The sequence below is a fragment of the Anticarsia gemmatalis genome, chromosome 24 (genome assembly GCF_050436995.1).
Source record: "Anticarsia gemmatalis isolate Benzon Research Colony breed Stoneville strain chromosome 24, ilAntGemm2 primary, whole genome shotgun sequence".
NCBI classification, from domain to species: Eukaryota; Metazoa; Arthropoda; class Insecta; order Lepidoptera; family Erebidae; genus Anticarsia; species Anticarsia gemmatalis.
Window position 1 is genome coordinate 9,758,484 of NC_134768.1, and position 21,446 is coordinate 9,779,929.

The 21,446-nt window shown below is 41.5% G+C and overlaps 1 protein-coding gene across 9 annotated transcripts in view; it reads left to right on the plus strand.

The window, feature by feature from the left end:
- Unc-115a (actin binding LIM protein Uncoordinated 115a) overlaps nt 1-21,446 on the plus strand; it is a 70,626-nt gene that overhangs the window by 5,291 nt on the left and 43,889 nt on the right. For 5 of the 9 annotated variants that reach the window (XM_076130404.1, XM_076130407.1, XM_076130405.1 and 2 more), the window contains exon 1: nt 7,004-7,603. The exons of 1 other annotated variant lie outside the window; for it this stretch is intronic. In XM_076130404.1, coding sequence (XP_075986519.1) covers nt 7,399-7,603 — 205 coding nt within the window. In that variant the 5' untranslated portion in view covers nt 7,004-7,398. Of the gene's footprint in view, nt 1-7,002; nt 7,604-21,446 lie in introns of those variants that run through there. 3 more of the 9 variants (XM_076130406.1, XM_076130409.1, XM_076130408.1) reach the window with 2 other exon arrangements.

Here is a 21,446-nt window from a genome sequence, read left to right on the forward strand (position 1 = left end):
TATAACGGAGTCATGATCGACTACAATCATTCATATTACTTCCTCGTTGTCGAGAAAAATACCTCTAACGAGTTACACCGTAATTCCAGTAAGATTATTTCAGTAGTTTACAAATTGTCCGTTCGGTGTAGTGTCTAATTGTTAGATTATATTATTTTACGGCCGAAACGAGGCTATTTAGTTCTCTATTGTTGCGAGGTACACTAGTTGTTTTGACCTAATCACGGCCTGGCTACGGTATCCGGATACGCTGTGCCATTGCAAACGAAGTTTTGGGTTCAAAACTTTAAAGTTGTTTGGAAACAAGACAGTACTTAGTTTGAAATCACGCCACATGATAGCCACCGCGGAACATAAACTATGAGGATAATGGGCAAACCCACGGCGCAACTAGTTGCCGAGAAACTAACTGCAAGCTCACTCGCGAATTGAGAACAAGTTGATTTTAGTCGGTTCGTTCAGGTATTACTGTAGGCGTTCAAGCAATGTTCATATTACGTATGACTACACGTTTTCGGTGCTAAGAATAGACGAAACTAGCGTGCCTAGACGATGGCGTGGTGTAATGATAGCGTGCTGGAGCCCGAGGCGCGAGGGTCCGCGACCTGCTCTCTGAGAGACGACGCCGCCGGCCGCCTGCAAATTGTTCCTCATCGCATTTCAGATCCGTTGATTATACGCTGCGTGTATGTTTTGCCAATTTCAACACATCATTACGTAATTGTGTGTATACGAGCTATATTATGCGCTATACGTAGTTTATACAGCGGTGTATCATGTTGTAAGGTCATCGTGTTTGACTCGACGCCGCTCCGGCATTGGGTGTCATCTTTTTATTTTATTGGTTACCAATTAATTTGGCTTCAAACGAGTTTTATGTTCAGCATGTAGCCGTGTATCGTACGCTTTTGCTTTCATCGGCGCCAGAGACATGTTTACTATGAACGGACGAGGATTTATAGCTCATAATGACGATGAGTCAGGCGGGAGCCGCTTAATTACGAATTTCAATAAGTAGGTGAAGGCGAGCCGGCCACTCCGCTGTGCCGTGTGTGCCGCCGCTCTGTGGCCCCACGTTTACGTAAAGCCTACACTCCAATGTTACCGGTTGTTGAATGTAGCCGAATAGCATTATTGGAAACGTAACAATCGAAATGAGAACAGATGATTGTTATACCTGCGGTGTACCTACAGTTTAGTTGCAAGTGCCCCCGCACCGCACCGGCGCACCGGAGCAGCGCTGCCACGACCACGGGTAACGGCCTCTCGTTCTCACCACGTTTTATGATACATAAACAAAATAAAACTCTGTCGTAAACATAACAAGCAACTGCTGTCAATTAGGAGACAATAAAAGAGTCAAGTTTAACACTTATTAGGTGTTTATCTGTGAGTTGTGTCACGCACAGCTATAATACCGCGGGGTTACATTCTCGGTCACTGTTATGAAATGTAAATTGCCATTATTAAGACTAGACAGAACTTTCTTCATAATGTGTGTAACCAGTTCAAAAAGTTGAACAATCCCCGCATTATTAGTGACGCAACGTAACGCGAGCCTGCGGTAAGAGGAGCCACGGAACGTGACCGCCGAATAAAAGTTTTACATTTATATTTGACTTTACGAGTGAGGCGTGTTCGTTCCCAGCCCTCGCACGAACATTCACTGTAGGTAATGTCTTTATACTTACAATATGTTCTGGCCGTGTCTCCGCCCGCATCACATTACGTTTGTCCTTTATGTTCCGTCGGGAACTCAGATCTGATGGCAATAAACATCTCTCCACTTTACACAGAGCGTGCCCTTCATTTCCTTTCTATTTGATTTATTTTCTTCAATTTCCATGTTCATTGCTTACAATTTTCTGCCTACATGTGTTTGCTATCAATTCATTGATCTTTCGTTATAACTGGCCGACCTATTGCCTAAATTCGTTCAGTAGTTTGTAGTGTCTGTGTATGAACGTGTATATCCGCTGGGGTCGCCCACTCGTTCAACACAACTAGAATTTAGTATTAGTATAGTTCTAGTCTGTCCTGTGTGAATATTAATGAGTTCACTTCAACTTGGTAACGACTAGGTGGGGACATGACAAGCGACTAATTTCATGTCACTCCGCACTCCGTAACAGTTTTGAGCCATTCTACGGAGACCCGCCCTCACTTTGCTACAGTATTGTTACATTATGTATTATCACGAAACCTATTAATTTCTCACGGCTGAAAATGTACGTAGTGTATGCCAAAATGTTTGAAACTAACGACCTATTATACGAGGCTGGACCGTTGCAGATATACTATGCAAGCTGGACTATATTCCTTATTAGGGCAACAAGATCAGCTGCTCTATGTGCGACCAATAAATCTTGTTCAGATAGATTAACGCTTTCCTTTCATTGTTATAAAATATAACATACCAGAAGCCGTGCTATTATCCCTGGTAACCCTTTGTTCTAAATTACTGGTTTGACTTTAAAATGATACATTCCAATACTGGTTACATTCCCTTCAAACATAAACAAACAGACCTACATCTATTTATAGCGATATTGGTCAAGTTTGTGCAAATCATTGATTGCGTAAACATTATCAAAGCTCCAAATCTATTAACCCCCGTTTCTGAGAACATTGACGCGAGAGATAACATTACATTACGATTGTAACCAGTAATAAAGTCAATTTAAAAATAAATGAAGTACTCTTGTATCGGAGCCGTGATCCATATGTTTTCACAAACATTACGCGATTGGTTGTTTAGCAATCGGCAACAAACTATAAAATGCTCCATGATAAGATAACCTGCACCCTCTGTACTGTGCGACTGCACTCGACTCGATTGGATTCTAATGTGTCGTATACATTGCTCGATTTGCACTAATTACTGTCTTATGGACACATGTACACTTTTACATGTATTTGTGTTTTGAGTAAATGTCATTTTCATAAGAAAAGTAGTGAAGTGGAGCGAGTCCCTGACAGGGCTCGGTTCATGTTCGATTTCAATTAATTTGTTTATCGGACGAGTTTGAATCAATTTATTATTGAGGCGTGAAATCTCTCTTTATTTATAAAACATTGAGTGTGAAGTGAGTGTCGTTGTGAGAGCTCCCTTCAGTTAATTACTATCTACAGTTATGTGAAACGAGTTGTTAATGCCGTGTCTTGATTGATCAACTTCCACTCAAAGAAATCGATTTGTTGCACAAACTTTCATGATAACTTGGCGTACTTTGTTATAATAAGGCATATAATATGAACAGAAAATAAGAGAACTAAATGACTTTTAGGATAGTGATAGAACAATGACTTGAAAAGTTTGAGGCAAAAACTTGTTATTCCTAAAGTCCATACGTCTCATGTTATGTCCCCATAGAGATATACTTTGATTAGTTTTGCGAATGCTCACTGTACGAAGTAATCTTTGACGAATGAATTCTAGGAAGTTAGGAACCAATATCGATCTTTGATAAACGAAACCCTAAGCCTTACTGCTTTCAGCTGTCCGGCTTGGATTCACAGTTGAACAAAGGACGTTGCATCCGTGGAATATCGCAGTGGTGAACAGTACTCATGATTTTTCAGGGTAGCATAATAAATGTATGTAGGACATATGTATAATGCAGTAGTGTGCGACACCGACACGTGGTGCTGCGACAGTACGACAAATCGTGGCGAGTCGTCCCGCAGGTCGCCGCTCCCGGAAGCGCCGTATATAGCGCGTCGCGGCGCCGCCACCACACACCTCCCTCTACGTACTGCGTCCTACTGCGAACTGGACCTCTACCTGGAATTACTACCCATACTCCATCCTGTCCTTAACAAATACGTTTTTCCTACTTGCCTTCAAGAATTCTTTACAAATTGTTTCGATTACTGAACGGTGTCGGTGGTTCCTACAACGCCGCATTAGATCCTGTAAAAAATCATACGACTTAATGCATACACAAAAAAAATCGTTATTTTTACATTAAGCTACAGTGTGCCTCTTATTAGCTGTTATTCTGATCTGCACCTGAGAGTTATACATATTTCAATATCTCACTAAAAACTGATATCTCGTCAATAGTATCCATCTATTTGTAAACGAGTCAGCTTACTATGTATCTGTGTACATTCAACTGAATGTATGAAACAGCACTTCACACATATTGCATCTTAGCAAGTACAGCATTTCGTAACAGTGTGGAAACTTACGACCTGTTCGCGAACTACGGTGCTAACATAACATTGTAAACGTTTATGTTGCTCTTCAACGTGTCACATAAACTCAGCTAAATCATTGACCAACGCAATCAATACAAAGGCTGGGTGCTAAACTTTCAAACGAATTGCACGATTGTTCTTCGTCAGCTCGCGGAGTATACTGCATCATGCATGTTATTCCATCATCACATTCGATGAATAGAATATAATATCAGTTTGAAACTCTCCAATGTTGGCATACATTGACTCTAGTTGCCTCAACTTGGAGAGGAAGTATAAATTATGAACAATGCGCGTAGTCAAAGTCGACTGTAAGCACGTTACTTACATATGCATGTATGTCGTGTCGTGGTGTCGAACGTTGCCAACTCGTCTGCGAAAACCAGAGGAGGCTCTACGCGCTCTGTGTCAATACTTGTGACGTCAGCGGGATCTGCACACACTTGGACACGACCTATTCCGCCTGCTATCTGATAACTGAGAAGACACATAGACGCTAAGATAGTTCAGATTTAAGAACGCAAGATCAGATAATTGCAACTTTGTAAATATCTGATACATAGATTTTAATATTTATAATTGGCATGAAAGATGATGATATTTCTGCAGAATTTTAAAGAAAAGTAAAGATCGGAGGAATTCATCTCTGTGATGTATCGGAGGTACTATACCTAAAAGTGTTTCTCTGGAGTCATGTAATGTTTGTCTCTCTTTTTCTTGCGATTACAAGAAAACCTACATTTGGAATTCAAATGATACAAAATTATAATTGCCAATTTGCCTTAAGGCTTACCCACGCAAGATACGAATTAAATAAGGAAACAAACAGGCTTTCCTTTGTCTAATGAGCCTTGTGTTGAACAGCCGACTTTCAGAGAAACTAGGTCTAACTGACGCTATATAGAATATCTATCAAGCTTATCCGGACTTTCTTCAGTCAGATTTAATTACACGCTTAATCTGAGGTGCTCGCTCTCTCGGCGCGGCCGCCCTCCATCCAGCTGCTAGCTTATCGCCGAGGGTGATCAGGGGTGACGCAGCCTCTCACACCGTGCATGTACTGCATAATGCATATATCTCACTTCATGTGCCGTTTATTTAGATACGCCGACATCGATTACGTGCGGGAAATTTAATTACACAGGAAACTGATTTTGTAGTTACATGCGTATGAACTCTAAGTTCATCGATTGATTCGTTCTTCATGTTAATACAATACCTGGTCGGCAAATTTTATCTCGTTATAGGTTCATATCCGTTACTTTCTCGGCGCATGTTTTCTCAATTATGCGCTCTCTGGAAATACGCCAATCAAGCGAGGGACGTGACAGGTTTATTTATAACTACGTGTGCCGGAGGAAAGCCTCGGGACCCCTGTCTTATTCAATTTGCCTCCGGTTATTCTGAACATGTTTGTGATCGCGGCAACATCGTGCTCTATCACAATGCCAATTATCCGCGACTCTTATGTTAAGTAACGAAGTCAAAGGTCTTGCTAGTGCTACGTTCCTCCAATAACTGCACTGTAATTGCATATCGTTGTAAACTTTACGAGTGTAGCATCAGCTTTTGTTGTTGGAACGTGTTCAAAGTCAGACGACTTTGAACACGTAAAGGTTGAAAATATGGATTCGTCCATAAAATTGAGTTTATGTGGACATCAATTATTACAATTATTGTAATAGTTCCGTTGATGCGTTGTAAGGGCCGGACAGTCACTAAGGCTGTTGCCACCCGACTGGGCACTTTCTCAGGATGTGCTGCGGTCTCCGACGCGCTCGACCACTCCCTGGGAACGAACACTTTACGCATCTTTTGTTTCATCCACCTCTCACATCTGACGAAGCCATTGAACAACTTAATACGAGTGTCGCGAGCGTTTCTAATCCGATATATTTATGTCGTTGATGCGCTTTGTGCGAGTGTAATGTAGTGTGCTAATACTATTACATGTATTGTTATCATTATTGTGCTTTCGAACATCTCCTTATATTATATGTAATAAATAAAATTTGCTTGTAATTGTGCATTCCTGGTGAGTCGATCGATTATGTCAATAATGCTATTACTATTTCTAATTCCGGTATTATTGATAAACGTAACGTGGATTTACTTATCTCGACCTTGTGCTACTCTGAATCACTAAGCTCTATCGCCTCGCCTCGCACTCCAAGAAAATTATTTTAGTTTCGTTCAATTAAAATTGTTGTAGGTATGTCCTTTTTGACCTCACGCAGCCAGTTCCTCGCGACCGAGTCCCCTGACGAATTTTACATCCATTATTTATAGCCGGAGCACCATTTTTGGCAATGCATTGTCGGCAAAGCCTACAAGCCGAGCTGTGTTGAGAAATTTTAAGGAGACCATGTTTACGGAGTACGATCGGGCACGACGGCCAAATTGTTTTAATTTATGATACTTGAAGCACTGCGGGATGACTTCAAATGCTTCAATGTTACATGTAAGGATATTTTGTGGTTGTAGAAACACAAACTGGATCAAGTGTTTTTAAATACTTTTAACCTTGGCTGGAGGAACATTCACCAATAAATGTCGCTGACTCGGAACCTTGGCATCGAAAGTCACGATCGTAAACATGAAAATGAAATTTTGAATCTGCCATTTGAAATTGGACGTTAGTCATCGGCCGCGAAATGCTTTCATGGGTTCAACGGCCATAAATCGTGTTCTGATTGTATGCGTATATAGGAAGTGAGGCTTTATTTATAGAGTTTGAGGCGTCGGGCGCGGAGCGGCGCGCGCGGCGGGCACGCGTCGCCTGCGCACGGAGCCGGCGTCGCCACTAGGCGGCTCTCGGCGGCAGTCAGTGCCGAGGCCAGAGGGGCGGCAGTGCTCGCCGACACTCAGTCACGGTCGGTGCGTAGCGCGATTCGGCTCTCCGCAGCGCCGCGAGCGATCGATCTCCTATCTTCCGCGCACTTTGCTTTTGAAATCGTTCAAGAGTGCCAGTGATAATTTCGATACCGTTTCGCCAATAGCGAGCATCGCCCGTAGCGACGTGTACGATAAAGCTTCGGTCGTCGCCGCCGAGCACCCGCTCTGTGCCGAATTGAAATCGTTCACGCTTACGAATCGTCGAGATAAATTATTCGAGAGTGCATTTACAGGGGATTCTGTTGCTATAATTACATTATCCTTGTGTGAGTTGTTAGTGCCGCGCGGTAGTGATACACGATGAGGCCGAAGGAGGAGACGGACACGAAGCTCCAGACGGGGACCTTCATCTTGTCCGAGAAGATCGACGACACCAAGTCCAAGAAGAGCGAGAAGGATATGAAGAAAGAGATCAAACGCCTCGAGAAGGAGAAGCAGGAACGCGAGAAGAGAGAGAAGAAGGCGAGGGAAAAGGAAAAGGAAAGAGAGAAACAGGCCAAGAAAGGTTAGTTGATAGACTTGTTGTACAGAATACGATAACACGAGCAATACTGATACACCTAGACTGTAGCTTATCACGGAGCCACGTTATCATGATGTCATCTCTCTGTGAAGGTTCCATCGCTTTCTGCGATTGACGTACGACGCTAATTGTGTCGGATGCCGTAAAAACGTACACATTAATCCGAGTCTATTGTTGTTGCGGTTACATCATTACTGCTCACTGACCTTGATCTACGTCACCTATCAAATATTTGTCGCCGATTACTTAGTATTTATAATATCGACTGACAACTCACGGTATCGCGTCGCACAGATATGCACGTTGTACACGTTGTACGATGCGTGCGTCTCTGCCTCATCGTCTCGCACCTCACCTGGTACACTGCGGCAGGGCGCGGTATTCTGCTCTCATCAGATCTAGATGATTGTTCACATTTGGTAGTTAATTCGCGCGTCCAAATAAATCTGCGTTGGGAATAACACATAACTCGTTTTGAATAAACAAAGATTTAGGTGTTTTATTCACACGGACTTTTTTATTGCTACGCTTATGCGAATGATTCGCCAGTCGTGTCAATTAGTTGTAGAGTTTAAAATTTTACTTCCTTTACGAATTCGCTACGGCTGTTGTGAGATTACATGAGAGTATTATGTGTGGAGTCGGTAGCGTCGTGTCGTTTACCTTTATATTCTTAGATATGAAATTATCTCAAAATATCACGCCTCGCTTGTGGTGGTTGCGATGACATTTTGGCACTCACACCTCTTAACGGACTTCTCGGAATGTTTATTCATCATTATTTTTGCTTCGGTACATGATCACATTGACAAATCTATCTATAATATTTTATCCTCGGATATGTTTAACTGTTTCTAGCAGCCCAGATCCTGTCTGGTGTTGATCACGCAGACGATGGAGCGAACAATAATAATATTGGTGTAATGTTTAGACAATGTATTACGATTACGTGTATGTGTTCAGTTATAAACGACGCTACATCGGCTTTGCTTCACTCGTCGTTGTGTACAATATGGAGATGAACGGTTTCTCGTTGGATCAATTGCATGTTAGTGCATTCAAAGCTGTTTATAAATTCAGTTGTATCGTACAGAGCGAGCGCGGAGCGTGACCGCGCGTCACTTGAACAGTTGAACGCGTAGATTTCAATGAGATTTATGTGCCTCTTTGCATACAAAAGTCGTCTGTACCATGTCACGATTTCGCGTGCATTTCAATGAATTACAGCGGCCGCTCTTAACTCGCCTGAAGAGAAATTGCTGGTAGGTTGTGTGCGGGCGCGGACCCATTGATTGGCTCGCCGTGTTCCTGCCGCTACTTATTTGGTCAGTTATAGCGAAACAGCTTTCTTGTCGGCTCGTTCGTTTCCTGTACGTGAATTATTTGTGGCAGTTTTCGTTTTCCTCGGTTTCTTTTCACCGGTTTCCTCGCAGGCCGGTACGTTTGCCGCTCGACTAGTTTTTTCTAGCTTGCACTTTTAATTCCTTGCACGAGTAGCGAGCGTATCACACGGTCTTGTTTTATCACTATCATCTGTTCTATCGACAAATAGCGCTGACTGTTTGTCGAGAGTATTTAACCAAGTGTGGTACAGTGACATGTTTAAGTTTTACAACGAGCCTTGTGTTGTGGGTGACCCTGATCAACACTTGGCAATGACAAAACACAGTGGTTCTCAAAATACAACTATCTGTATTATCAGAGTGGAGAAAATCACTTTGTGTATCAGTCGGTGCGATTGTTCATATTATCAGCATAATGTTGTAGGAATTAGTGTGTTCGCGTGGCGCCTCGCGAGGCTCCGCTGCGGACGAAATCGACCGGCCATTTCATTCAATCATATTGTCACTTGTTATGATACGTTCCTCTTACTGACGTCCATCGACGTCCTTGTTGTCATTCTTGCGTTTAACTATGTTCATTTCATACACACTATTATTGTTAGTTGATCGACAACATTTCGTTTATTGCCTATAGCTTGGTTGTTAAACACCGAAGCGTCCGTGAAATTATGCAAAGTCTCAAACTTAAAGATGTTTTGTTTATTTATTATCTACATTTAGCTTAAAATTTATACCTTCCGTCTCACCATTGTTCTTTATTTTTGTTTCAAGTTGAGTATTTTATTTCTTTGAACAAAAAATAAAATATGCAGTAAGTAATGATTATAGTTTTTAGCGCTGTGTTGTTATGAGCAAGTTGTTATGTTAGTTTATTTGTCACGCTGCACAAGGTGACATTCGTAATAGCAATTATGATGTCACTCGATCAACTGGTCTCGAGATCGACTCTGGAGCATGTCTGCTGACTAAATTATCGTCGGATATTGAGGACCATGATATTCGACTGAAAATGATTACAGTCTTTGATAGAAGGACAAATAACTTAAAATGTATTGGACTATACAAATATTTGATTGGTGGTTTTGCGTCAGAGTGTTGGGACAATATTTACAGTCATCGAATTGCGTGTGTCAATAAATCAGTACTCGTTAACACAATGAATGTGCGAGATGCAGCTCCTACAAGATTCTAGTCAGGAATTCTACTTGATAGAATTCTGTCCAAACTCTCGTACTGATTCGATACTTCCAATAATACTTTTCCTTATCTGTGTTGTCACACATTTCTGGTAGCTAATAACTATAGCCGTATAGCTCGTCTTGTCACTTGTAACTTAAGTATAATTATCAATGTGTATTGACGTCGGTGCTTAAAAATAAATAGTTAAGATAACACTAATTATCTAAACAATTAATAGATGACTTCCTATCTCATGTGCAGTAAGATGTAACGTATTACAATGTGTCACAATGTGTCTCGTCTATTTGTAGTGGGTCGTCTGTGTCCGCGGCTGGCTGCGAGTGGCTGCGAAGAGTATGATCTCACGCGACCTTCTCTATCATTCTCATTGTTTTAATAGCTTTATCTCATGCCACAGTTTATGATGTCTCGTCCCAATCGTACTCGGCCGCGAGCCGCTGCCGACTTCTAACCAAAACATTATCTTTAGACCATGAATCATTGTACTGATGTAATATACAGAGCAGGGGGAACCAATTAGTCTACGAATGTTATGAAAGTAACTTTGTTTGTCTGTCAGTCTCGTTTTCATAGCATAAATTTAGAAATGCATAACCTTTATCCAAAATACATACTTGTATCTTCGAAAATCCGCTTCAGTAGAGTTGCAGGCAAACGTTGGTTATCTACAAATATATTTAGCAATCGAACGATATTCCACCATGGTTTATTATCAGCGTAAATATTTTTGACACACACGGTACTTCTAGGCACGGTACTTGCACCTTTAGCCACAAACCGCAGTGGCGGAGTGTTCCCACACGCGTCCCGTTGTTTCTGATAGAGCTGGTGATTGCACGTCAGCTGATTATGATATAATTGTGATGGAATGTAATATAACAGTGTAGCGGTGTTGTGTGCGTTGTGTGTGTTGTGTGAGGCCCGCACTCCTAGCGCTCAGCTACGTGATGCATACCTATGTACGGTTTATTTCTACGTGTAATCATGTCTCCATCACTTATCGAATTAAAATTCCATATAATATCTAAAGCTGTAACAAGTCGTATCTAAAAATAACTACTCAGTGCTTATTCAGGATTTCTTATCAAATTTTGATAATACCCTTCTCCAAATTTTAAACATGTCGACCCGTAAAAATGAAAGATTTATAGGTATAATTTTGTGCGTTGAAGAAAGGTAGAGTCCGGAGTAATTACTTGCCTTAATTATTTGGTGATGTGTGGCAGTGGCACTCATTACAGCCTGAATTCGTCAAACTAGTTTTTGTTCGGCTGGAATTTGTGGAGATTTCTCACGGAGACGTTTCGTCGGACGATGTTTTTGCGACGCGTCTCTCAATGCGCACCATTAAGTATTTTGTATGTGTCGTTATGTGCCGAATACTGCACGTACGAGTTATGCAAGCTTAAAAAGTATGTGGAAGAACGTTTAATCGATTTATATGAGTCAAAATTATGTCAAAAATATTTTGCCTGCTTAGATACCTATGTTAAGTCACTAGATCTTACTGTTCAATTCAAGATCTATTCCGATTTTTAAGTTATTCTATCCTTATGATATTAACAACGTTTATGCAAGCAAACCCACACGGATCAGGTTGTTCTCAATATATTTAATAACAGTATTATGTGTCAAAAATTGGCAATACTTATGCAAGACTACGCAACTTAGTCTGTTGTGGATCGATTAACTCCTCCTTATACAAGTTGGCTAATAGGCACGTTATTAGAATGTATAATTAATTGGCGGTCGTCTAATGAGCCGGTTTAAATTCTATCACTTGTCTAATGATGTAACTCATGTAACCGTGACTCACTATCAGCTGAACTGCACACAAACAATATCACTCGTACGATAGGTAATATGTACCGTATGTATGCGGCGTGCGCGTGCGCAACCATTCCACCGCTCCCTTATGACTTTGTGCAGTTTTTTTGCATTTTTTTTCTGTGAAAAGAACAACGAAGGTATCATATTATTATATTAATTATTTTGTTTATTATATGCAAAAAACACAAGAGTAGTATAGTAACTCTTGTTTGATATTTTTTCGATAAAGACTTGCACGTATTCAATTAACGCGTGATTTGTTACGTTTTAATTATTATTTATTTAAAACTTCCTGCAGTAACGTTGCACAGGCGGACTTAATTTTTTAACTATCCTTAAAATTAATTACAAGGTCTACCTTTTACTTTTATTAGATTTATTGCAATATTTTTTAAGTTAGTCATTAATCGTACATTAAATTGAACGCTAGTGCACATGCACAAGAGATGTTATTCCGCGTGCATATGTGACAGGATGCTGTGAACATGAGGACAGATATAAATAGCAGCAGCGGCGTGTCCCAGCACGTCCCAGGTGGTGACAACGTGGCTCCATGCTTGTGGCTCGTACTCCGCCGGTACGGGGGACGCGTGTCACTGCCCTACTAACGACTGCACTCGTGCTTTTGATCTATTAACATCCCAGTTTGGGCACCGATACGAGGTAAACGTAGGAAATTTCTACACTCGCTGCAAAAAAACGTCAAATGAGTGGTCGCTTCCAAGTTTGTTTACAGTTTGACTACTTATCACTAGTTTATTGAACTGCGAAAAATATGCGTGTCATCTTTCAGGAAATAACCTTGTACAAATTATTGTGTCGTTTCACCTTAAACCGGGACTCCCCTGGTTATTGTGGTATCGTCCCCCAATAGAGCGGTGTCGGAGCCACCGCACGTGCGCGGCCTTCCGCTCCTCACACGTGTGTATTAAACCACCTCCGTCTATTTCTGACGCTTTCCAAACGTCTTTACTACCACAAGCCACTAATTAAATACTAATATTGCTCTTCAAAAATCATTATAAATTTCATTACACGCAGATTAGCTCGTCGTCCGCAGTTCCGGCTCGAAAGCGTACTCAATGTTGTAAACGTGGCTCGGAACTGTCATTACCGTGATTATTCACGCCTCGTTCGATAATAAGGGCAATTTGATGGCGATCGAAAGTACCCAGCGTTGTCATTAAGTTTGTTCATTACACGGTGTACTAGCTAGATGTAACTAATTGTAACGTAGTGCATTCACCAGGTGCGAGGTCTTGGACCGATCGCTGCTCGAATTCCAACGCATGCGTGGTGTCAGGGGCGGCGCCTTCTATAAATAAAAAGCTATTTATTATTACACCAGCGTGTTTTGATCACGAATTCTTTTGCTCTACTAACTTTTATCCGAAGCGCCGCCCGTGTGGAATCCTCAGTAAAAACGCCTGTAATATATGAGTTCTTATAATCGTCGTTAATAAAGTCAAGTTGCGTTATGATTTCGCCTTTGTTCAGCAGATACTGCAGATTGTAAAGATATAGGCTAGTAATAGTATCGCGTTATGTATTTGTAAACGGAGCGTGTCCAGCCGGCGGCGCGGCGGCGTGCGGCGTGCGGCGTGCGGCGTGCGGCGTGCGGTGCTGCACCGGTCGTTGATAAGCGCGACATTGACGCGTCAATCAGTTGCTCAACGCGCGAACACTTGCGACATGTCGCGCTACACACACTACACACCGAGCGAGAGAGCACAGAGCTACGGGGCACGTTATCAGCGCTCACCTCCACACTGATAGCGACCGCTCATCGATATACTTAGTACTGTCCAGATTCTTAATGCGTTATTGTGAATGAAACACTTTACTTTATACAGTTAACACTGCAGAAATATACATTAAGATCTGTTTAATGGTAAGATAAAATATAATACGACATGGTTAAATATCAATCTTTGTAAATAAACTAAACATCATTCTGAATCTGTTTTGAATCATTAAAAACCGTACCACTTGAAACCGAATCGAATCGTTACCGCGTTGGCTTCAATCAAAGATATCATTAAATATTTTAATGGCACATCACAACGTCTAATAACTATTAATTTTGACAGAATATCCTGTAGATACAGACCTTCACATTTATATAGCGAGCGCGTGTCAGTGACGATGTTCTCAGAAATGATCTGCCGACGTCAGCGGTCCAATCATTACAGATAACCATCCACTTGTCGTAAAAAATACTTGGTCCAGTGTATGAGACTGAAACACGCGCAGTCGCGCAGCATCATACAATATGTATGTATTTAGTTCGAAGAACAATCGTAATATCGTCTTTAGTTTTTGTTGTCTAATCTGCGAGCGGGTTTGTTCTGTAATGATTGTGTGTTTTTGCCACTTGGTTAGTGATACGTTGATACTTATCTTTGGATTATCATTTCGAACGTCTTGCTTATGAGTCAGTGAGGAGTGAAATTAATTTGTCTCTCAACAACGCAATGAGTCGCCGGATGTCACCCTGTTGTCATCGTTCTGTATGCCGCTGATTGCTTGGAGAAAGCCGAGGATAAATTCTACAGTATTTGTTGTACTTGAAGTGTCACTGCTGCATACTCTTTCATTTAAATATCTGTATTGCGTGTTGCAAACATCACAATCCTTCGAGAAACTTTGTGTAATGCAAAAATCAGCGGTGATTAATAAATTCTTGTCTAATATATGCGTTCTCGTCTTGTGTAGTATGAATATAATTACAAGTAAAGACAAATAAACGTATATTTAGTGGTGTATAATGTCCATGCGCCTGTTTGTTTAGCCTCGGGCGAGGACAAAGCCTCGCGAGAACACGTCATGGCGTGCGCCTGTGATTTTAACGCAGATATCGACATTACTGAAGTTTGACAACTAAAGGCTTATGCTCATAGAACCAAGAATCCAGCAGTCACCATAAAATGAAATATGATGATGCAAATCCAATGAATAGTTGAGTTTTCAAACAAAAGCTTGAAATCCCTCCGTCAATTTATTGATTCGGAGTGTATTTTTTTACTCCATAGAAGCAAGTAATTATATTCTGAAGACATATCTTGCTGGACAGGATAAGCAATTGTTCGTGCAATACTGTGTTAAGGTCTATCTCGTAAATCATCGCAGGGTAGCTTGATACAAGGTCAAGGTGAGGCAGGACACGACACGTCTGATTACAACTGCTGATATGAACGGAGCTTTACTCGTTGTCGTCAAGTGCAAGCCTCGCCTTGTTCGTGCGGCGGCCGGCGACCACTCGGTGCGTTTGTCTTCTCCTTCTGATGTCGCCTCATGTCGCGTCATGTCGCGCGACTCCACCGATGTTGACTCAGCAACGTTATTTCTGTACGTTATTGGACTTGCTATTTTAAGACAACACTCTGATCGTTTCGAACATTTACGATGTTTTTGAAGACCTTTTAAAAATAATACTTGTAAGGAAACTTGTCGAGTCATGCACTTGGGAACGCAATACGAGAGCCTTAAGCTCTTGAGTGTGTTTTCAGAAATGACAATGCAGAAGGAAAGTGTTGAGGAAAAGCAGCTAATGGCATGAATGACGAATCATTTGAATATATTGTGGGGATCTTTCTTTCCATTATAATAGTTTGTAAGTGAGAGTCAACGACAGCAACTACCACTAACGACCGAGAAAGCATTTTAGTAAGCCCCATGGAATGCTAATTTCTTCTGAAATCTTTTTCAACTTTCTATCTTATAAATTAATAAATAAATCTTATATTCTTTTTACCTTTAGTGTTGGAATATATTTATCTGTTCAGTAATGAAAACAGTTGCACATTACCGAGCTCGACTGGAGAGTAGTACGTTTACGTGGACGGTGAATATTACATCAGGTTTCGTGGAAAACGTTACGTTACCGTCAGGAATGTCCACGCGACGAGAAATAACCGCGCGCCTCCAGAATGCGATATTTTACCAGTTATAAATCACTCGGACACATCTAGGGCTACCATACGTCTACGTAACACCGATCACTTTATTATACATCAGGTTATTCTTGTTCAGTTTCCTGAATTTTAAACGTCAATTATCGGGATAACTAATTGACATAACACAACATTTATGACGACAGAGTATTCGAAGAACTAATTTTTTTTTTAAATCTTTTGGTCAAAGTAAAAATGTTTGACAGTTCAGGACTGAGTGATATTTAGTCTGGTGACCCTAGTTAGAAGTAGGTTATATGGCGCCGGTGCCAAGATCAACGGCACGCTTCAATTTATCGTGACGTGTGGCACTTATGGCAGTCAAACCGTGAAATATCGCCGCCGCGGATATATGTCATAATACCACTGAGACCACGCGACGTGATGACACGTCAGCGATACTGATACGTGCCAGGAACAATATTATCTACTTCATCTTAAATTGAAAATAATAAATCACGTCATAGATCCAAAAAGCTTTTTAGAAGACGACAACTCCAGAAATATTCTCTGTGAATGTGTGTGCTACCGAGAATGTCAACTGACTACCAAAATCGGTTTACCTTTTTCTGTATTTCTTACTTTCCACAGAATTGTTTCGTAATCTTAACATAAAGCAAGTTAACGAGATGATCACTTACTTTTAACGTCGAACATTCTCCTAATTAAATTATTTCGCTTAAATGCCCATCAATAGACACGGAATAAGAAATTTGTTTGCAAATCATATTTGAATTATTGCAAATCACTTGTGAAAGCGATCATGTTAGCTAAATTAACCATTACTTGATGGCGGAATTATGATAGATCCCTGTACTTCAACCCTGCAAAATCTAGAATTTTAAAAAATTATGTAATATTACTTTCATTTTGAAAGGCTCCAGAATGATCTTTTTTATGTTGTTAATTACGTCTCCCTTAAACTGCAAAATTTGCGTTGTCATGGTATGCAATATGCAGTAGGATCAATGGTGTAGTAAGTGGTTGGCGTCAGGCGTCTCCGAGACGCGGCGGTATTTGCACTCGCCGGAGCCAGTCGTCAATACTCGCTGTAATATTTAAATTGCACTTCCACACGCTCCTTACATACGTGAGACTTGCAGGAGCCGTGCCGTGCCATTACTATACGTATGAAGTAAGTCTGCAATTGTAGGCACTTCGGCTTCTAAGAATTAATGTTTAATAATAAACATAAGAGTTTGCTGATATGGTGCTTCGGTTCGTGGGGTTAGTGCCCGACCTTGTGTTCGCTTGAAAGCATTATTGATTGTGGTATTTTTACTACCTCCTGGTATGAAGACTGACGCTCTAAGAAGTCAGATATAGACAAACTTGAAGATTCTGCGTCTGCCACATCTCATTTCTTCTCTGATAGTATGTTTCACTTTCCGTATATGTCATCTTTTTACGTGGTTGTATGAGTTAGAGCTAATGGGCCTATTGATTGACTCAATATCTCGTCTGTGGACCCACCATCCAACAGTATATCTGCATTGTTGTAACATGCCTTGGCCTCATCCAAAGTCGTATAGTTTCTGTATATGTGCGTGTTTCAATGTTCAGCGGTGAGCGCGTGGGCGCGGGCGGCGGATGGCGTCCGCCTTATTTCTGTAGCGGATGTTTTGTTTGGGCCGCGGATTTTTCACATAAACCATCCACGTCTGAGCTTTACACGGACCCATTCAGTGCTCCTCTCGCGCCAACTATTGTTACTATTCATTCATTCCGTTGTATCGTGGTAGTGCCGTGTGCGGCCAGGGTTATAGGGTTATCGAACCTTTCAGAATTAAACTCGACTTGTTTCAATTGTTAAAAAAGTTCAAGAGTTTAAAGTATTGAAGAGTTGTTGTATTCTTTTTTTTATCAATATTTAATTCCGTTATCAATTTTCACTGCTATTTCAAAAAGACTCAATTTACCTTTAACTGGGATTACTTTTACCCCTAAGTTTGTAAGAGTCACTCAATCAGTTCCATTGATAGAAAAAATGTCGAGTTACTCGTGATCTCGTAACGACAGGACAAGCAGCCCTAGTATCGGCCTCGATAGAATTGTTTGGTGTGGTCACAAACAGTCCCCCTGTGCCGTCGTTATGTCGGAGTAGTTAACTGGTGGTGGAGGCCAAATGTGCGGACTGTGCGGCTGCAGCGAGTGCCGGGAGACGGAGGTCACGTGCCAGCGTTGATCACTGCTTCGTCGCTCGCGCCACTGTTCCGCCTCGAGAAGTCGAGACCATGCTTACAACCAATTAACATGAATCGTGAGACAACTCTGAAGGTGAACCACTTATTGTCAAATGTTTTAGTCCAAAGTTTGTTTGTAAACATGTATTTTTATAACATTAGTCACTTCTATTTGCGTATCTCATTTATGCGTCAAACGTTGGTATGCCGTTTCTGCAGCTTAAAAGCTTTTATAATATTCTAGTTTATTCATTTCCATTTGAATTGAACAGAGTTATCAGCAACATAGGTTAGGATTAGTCACGGGATTCTTAATCCTCCTCATATGTTCCAATTACTTTATTATAGTTCTATTTTCTATCGAATTCCTTCCCGTCAGCGCGTACATCTGATGTTCGTCAATCAGCGCGGCGCTGTGCTCCATCACTCACGCACACACACGCACGCACGAGTAGTTCAGCACTTCAGTAGTGATACTAGTGATGTCGGCAGGTAGCCGCCGACACCGCGGACAGGGTACGTCGCTAATGGACACAAACACATTAGCTAAGTGGACACATTGTCGCAGTTATCACCTCGTTATGGATGTGGACTAATATTGAAAAAACTGACGTTCTAGGACACTGATAAATTGTGCTCGTGACTCATACCCGGGAGCAATCCTTTCTATCTTTTTACCATTAGCTGCGTGCACTGCGGTTACAGTTGGCTGACACTATTAATAAGTATTTAAGCAAGGGGATGCGAGCCCCATTAAACTGGACCCTATTATAAATGTATTTTATAACTTCCCCCGTTTGTCTCTCTGCCGTTAATTTAGCTCCAAATGAGCCTCATAATTATGTAGTTCCGGGTCCCGGAGTGCACTGAATATATTACTCGGGAATTCGTGTAGGTGTGTATAATAAAGCTCGACGGAAGTGGAATAGTTTGACGTAGGGTACATTTTATTAAAGAGTGTTCCCAATACATACAGTACAATGTTCTATTCTAACGTCTGCTAATTCATTGTTCTTAAGCAAATGCTATCTAACAGCCGGGCAAAACCTAATTAAGAGATCATTACTCACCATTTGTATACTTAAAGCAGTGCGAGATTAATCCCAATTTCCAACGAAGTTTCTGGATGGGAGTCCTGAAGTTTCGGGCATGTTTTGCTGATTGTCTGTCTTGTTCGACGTATTAGCAGCCAAGGTCCATTGTTCTGTCTATAAGAATGTGGCCGGCGACAGAGCGAACTGGTCTGAACAAGGATAAGTCTTTAATGAGCGCGGCGTCCGCCACCAGCGACAGACACAATTGGACGTTGCGTAACACCTCCTCGACCTCAGGTCCACATAAATACTTCCACCAATCATGAGTGATGTCGGACTAATCAATTAATCAACTCAAATCATCTAGACGTAGTTCCCGCTGGGACAGGTAGAGATAAAGGAACGACACTTATGTCTTCTGTACACTGGGAGTTGTCTGTACATAACTCGTTCTGATGAATTTTTGCTGGGGTAGTATATCTGGAGTGAAAAGTTGCTGAGAAAATCGGTTATATTTCGTAGATATAAATCACATTTCTGTATCAAAGATTTGGATCTTGGCAATCGTGTTCTGCTTTTCGTTGCGTTTATTGTCTCCTAATTGTATTGCTGGTCGTAGTGGCCAGTTAAGTAGTCAATATGGCAAGAGTGACAGCTCGGACAAGCCAATTGACAGCACCAAATTACATGTGTCGAACTTTCCATCTCTATTATTGAACATTTTAATGAAAGCAGAGACGAGGGCGTTGTTCAAGATTCTCACTACAGTGTTTTGTAGCGGACTTGAGACGATGAAATAAGAGATTTTAAAATTACTTGTAACACCTTGTTCGGCCTTATCTAGGTTTTTGTAACATAAGCTAGACCAGTTTCCAGAACAAGTTCTGCTGTCATTACCAATATGTCAGAAAGCTGTCGTTTTTGTACCAGTATAGATAAAGATTGATGTGGTCCACACATAGATAGAGTGTAGGTGCAAGTGACAGTTACATAAGTCGTTCAATTGACCCCGATGACGCGTCACTGGGAGCGCCCGCCGCCCGCCCCGCGCCGCCGGGGACATATCGTACTTCATTATGTTCACAGAACCGACATGTACTGTTGGTACTGTGGGTACTGTACTCCACCGAGCTGAGTCATAGCGCGCTTTCTTGCCCTCACGTTTGTTTTGACTACAACAACAACAATGCACGATTCTCCAGAAAAGAGAATTTCTTAACATTTGTGAGGAAAACGCTTCGAGCGACACGTGACAAATGAACTCGTCCAATTCCTTCCCTCGCGCCCTTTGTTCCACATAACTTCTAAATGAATAGAGCGCTTTAAATAGTAATGACCGTAGATAAATGACGCCGTTTAAAACGTTTAAACTCTAAAGAAAACGATACTATAATTAAAGTTTGTTTTGTTTAACGCCGAGCAAACAGTTCTATTCTGGAAAGTTTTAAAATTAGAAGAGAAAGATGGACGAGGTCGAGCGCGCCTCGCGAGTTCAAACCGTTCGGCCGATTTGTTCCCATACGGAATGTAGTCGGACACGGAGGATTAAATAAGTGAACGGAAATATAATCAAAGCGGAACTGCGTGCGTGTGCGTGGGTCGTGTCACCTCGCCGCGTGCGAGCGCCCGCACTTCTGCTCCAGTAGGCGCGGGTTCAAAGCTGCGCGCCTGTGTCTGTCTCCGCGCTCCTGCAGCCCGTGATCAAAGCGCCTCACGCACGGTACAAACGTGAACAGTACTCGCTAATTACATCACGTAATTTGCATATATCAGTGAGTTTCGGCAAAAGATAAGATAAGCACAATGTACTTATATTATCGCTACTGTGATCTTGTAATTTCAGTTCGCTAAACACAAAGTTAGTGAGCTAATTTGTGGTAGTAGAGTAAGGCACCACACACAAAGGTGAGCACGAGTGTTATGCAGTTAGTGTCGTTAGTAGTGCGGTCAACAGTCGGTGAACAGTCGGTCAAGAGCCGGCGCTTTGTCTCCCACACGGGCCACACGAGCACGAGGCGCGCGCAGACAGCAGGTCTACTCCCCACATGTTACTTCACACACTCGTTATACACAACATACAACGTTCTATACTTGTTCTACAGCTTTGTTATAACACTGCAAGTGCAAGCAATATCTTAGGTGTTGCATTAATTTCCTAGTTATCTTAACAAACAGTTTGTACTTGCCGATAAACGGTATCTTATCGCTAAAGTATTTTATTTACCTATATTTATATCAACTGTTTACTCGTCACGCTTGTTTAAGATGGTTTTATTTCGACG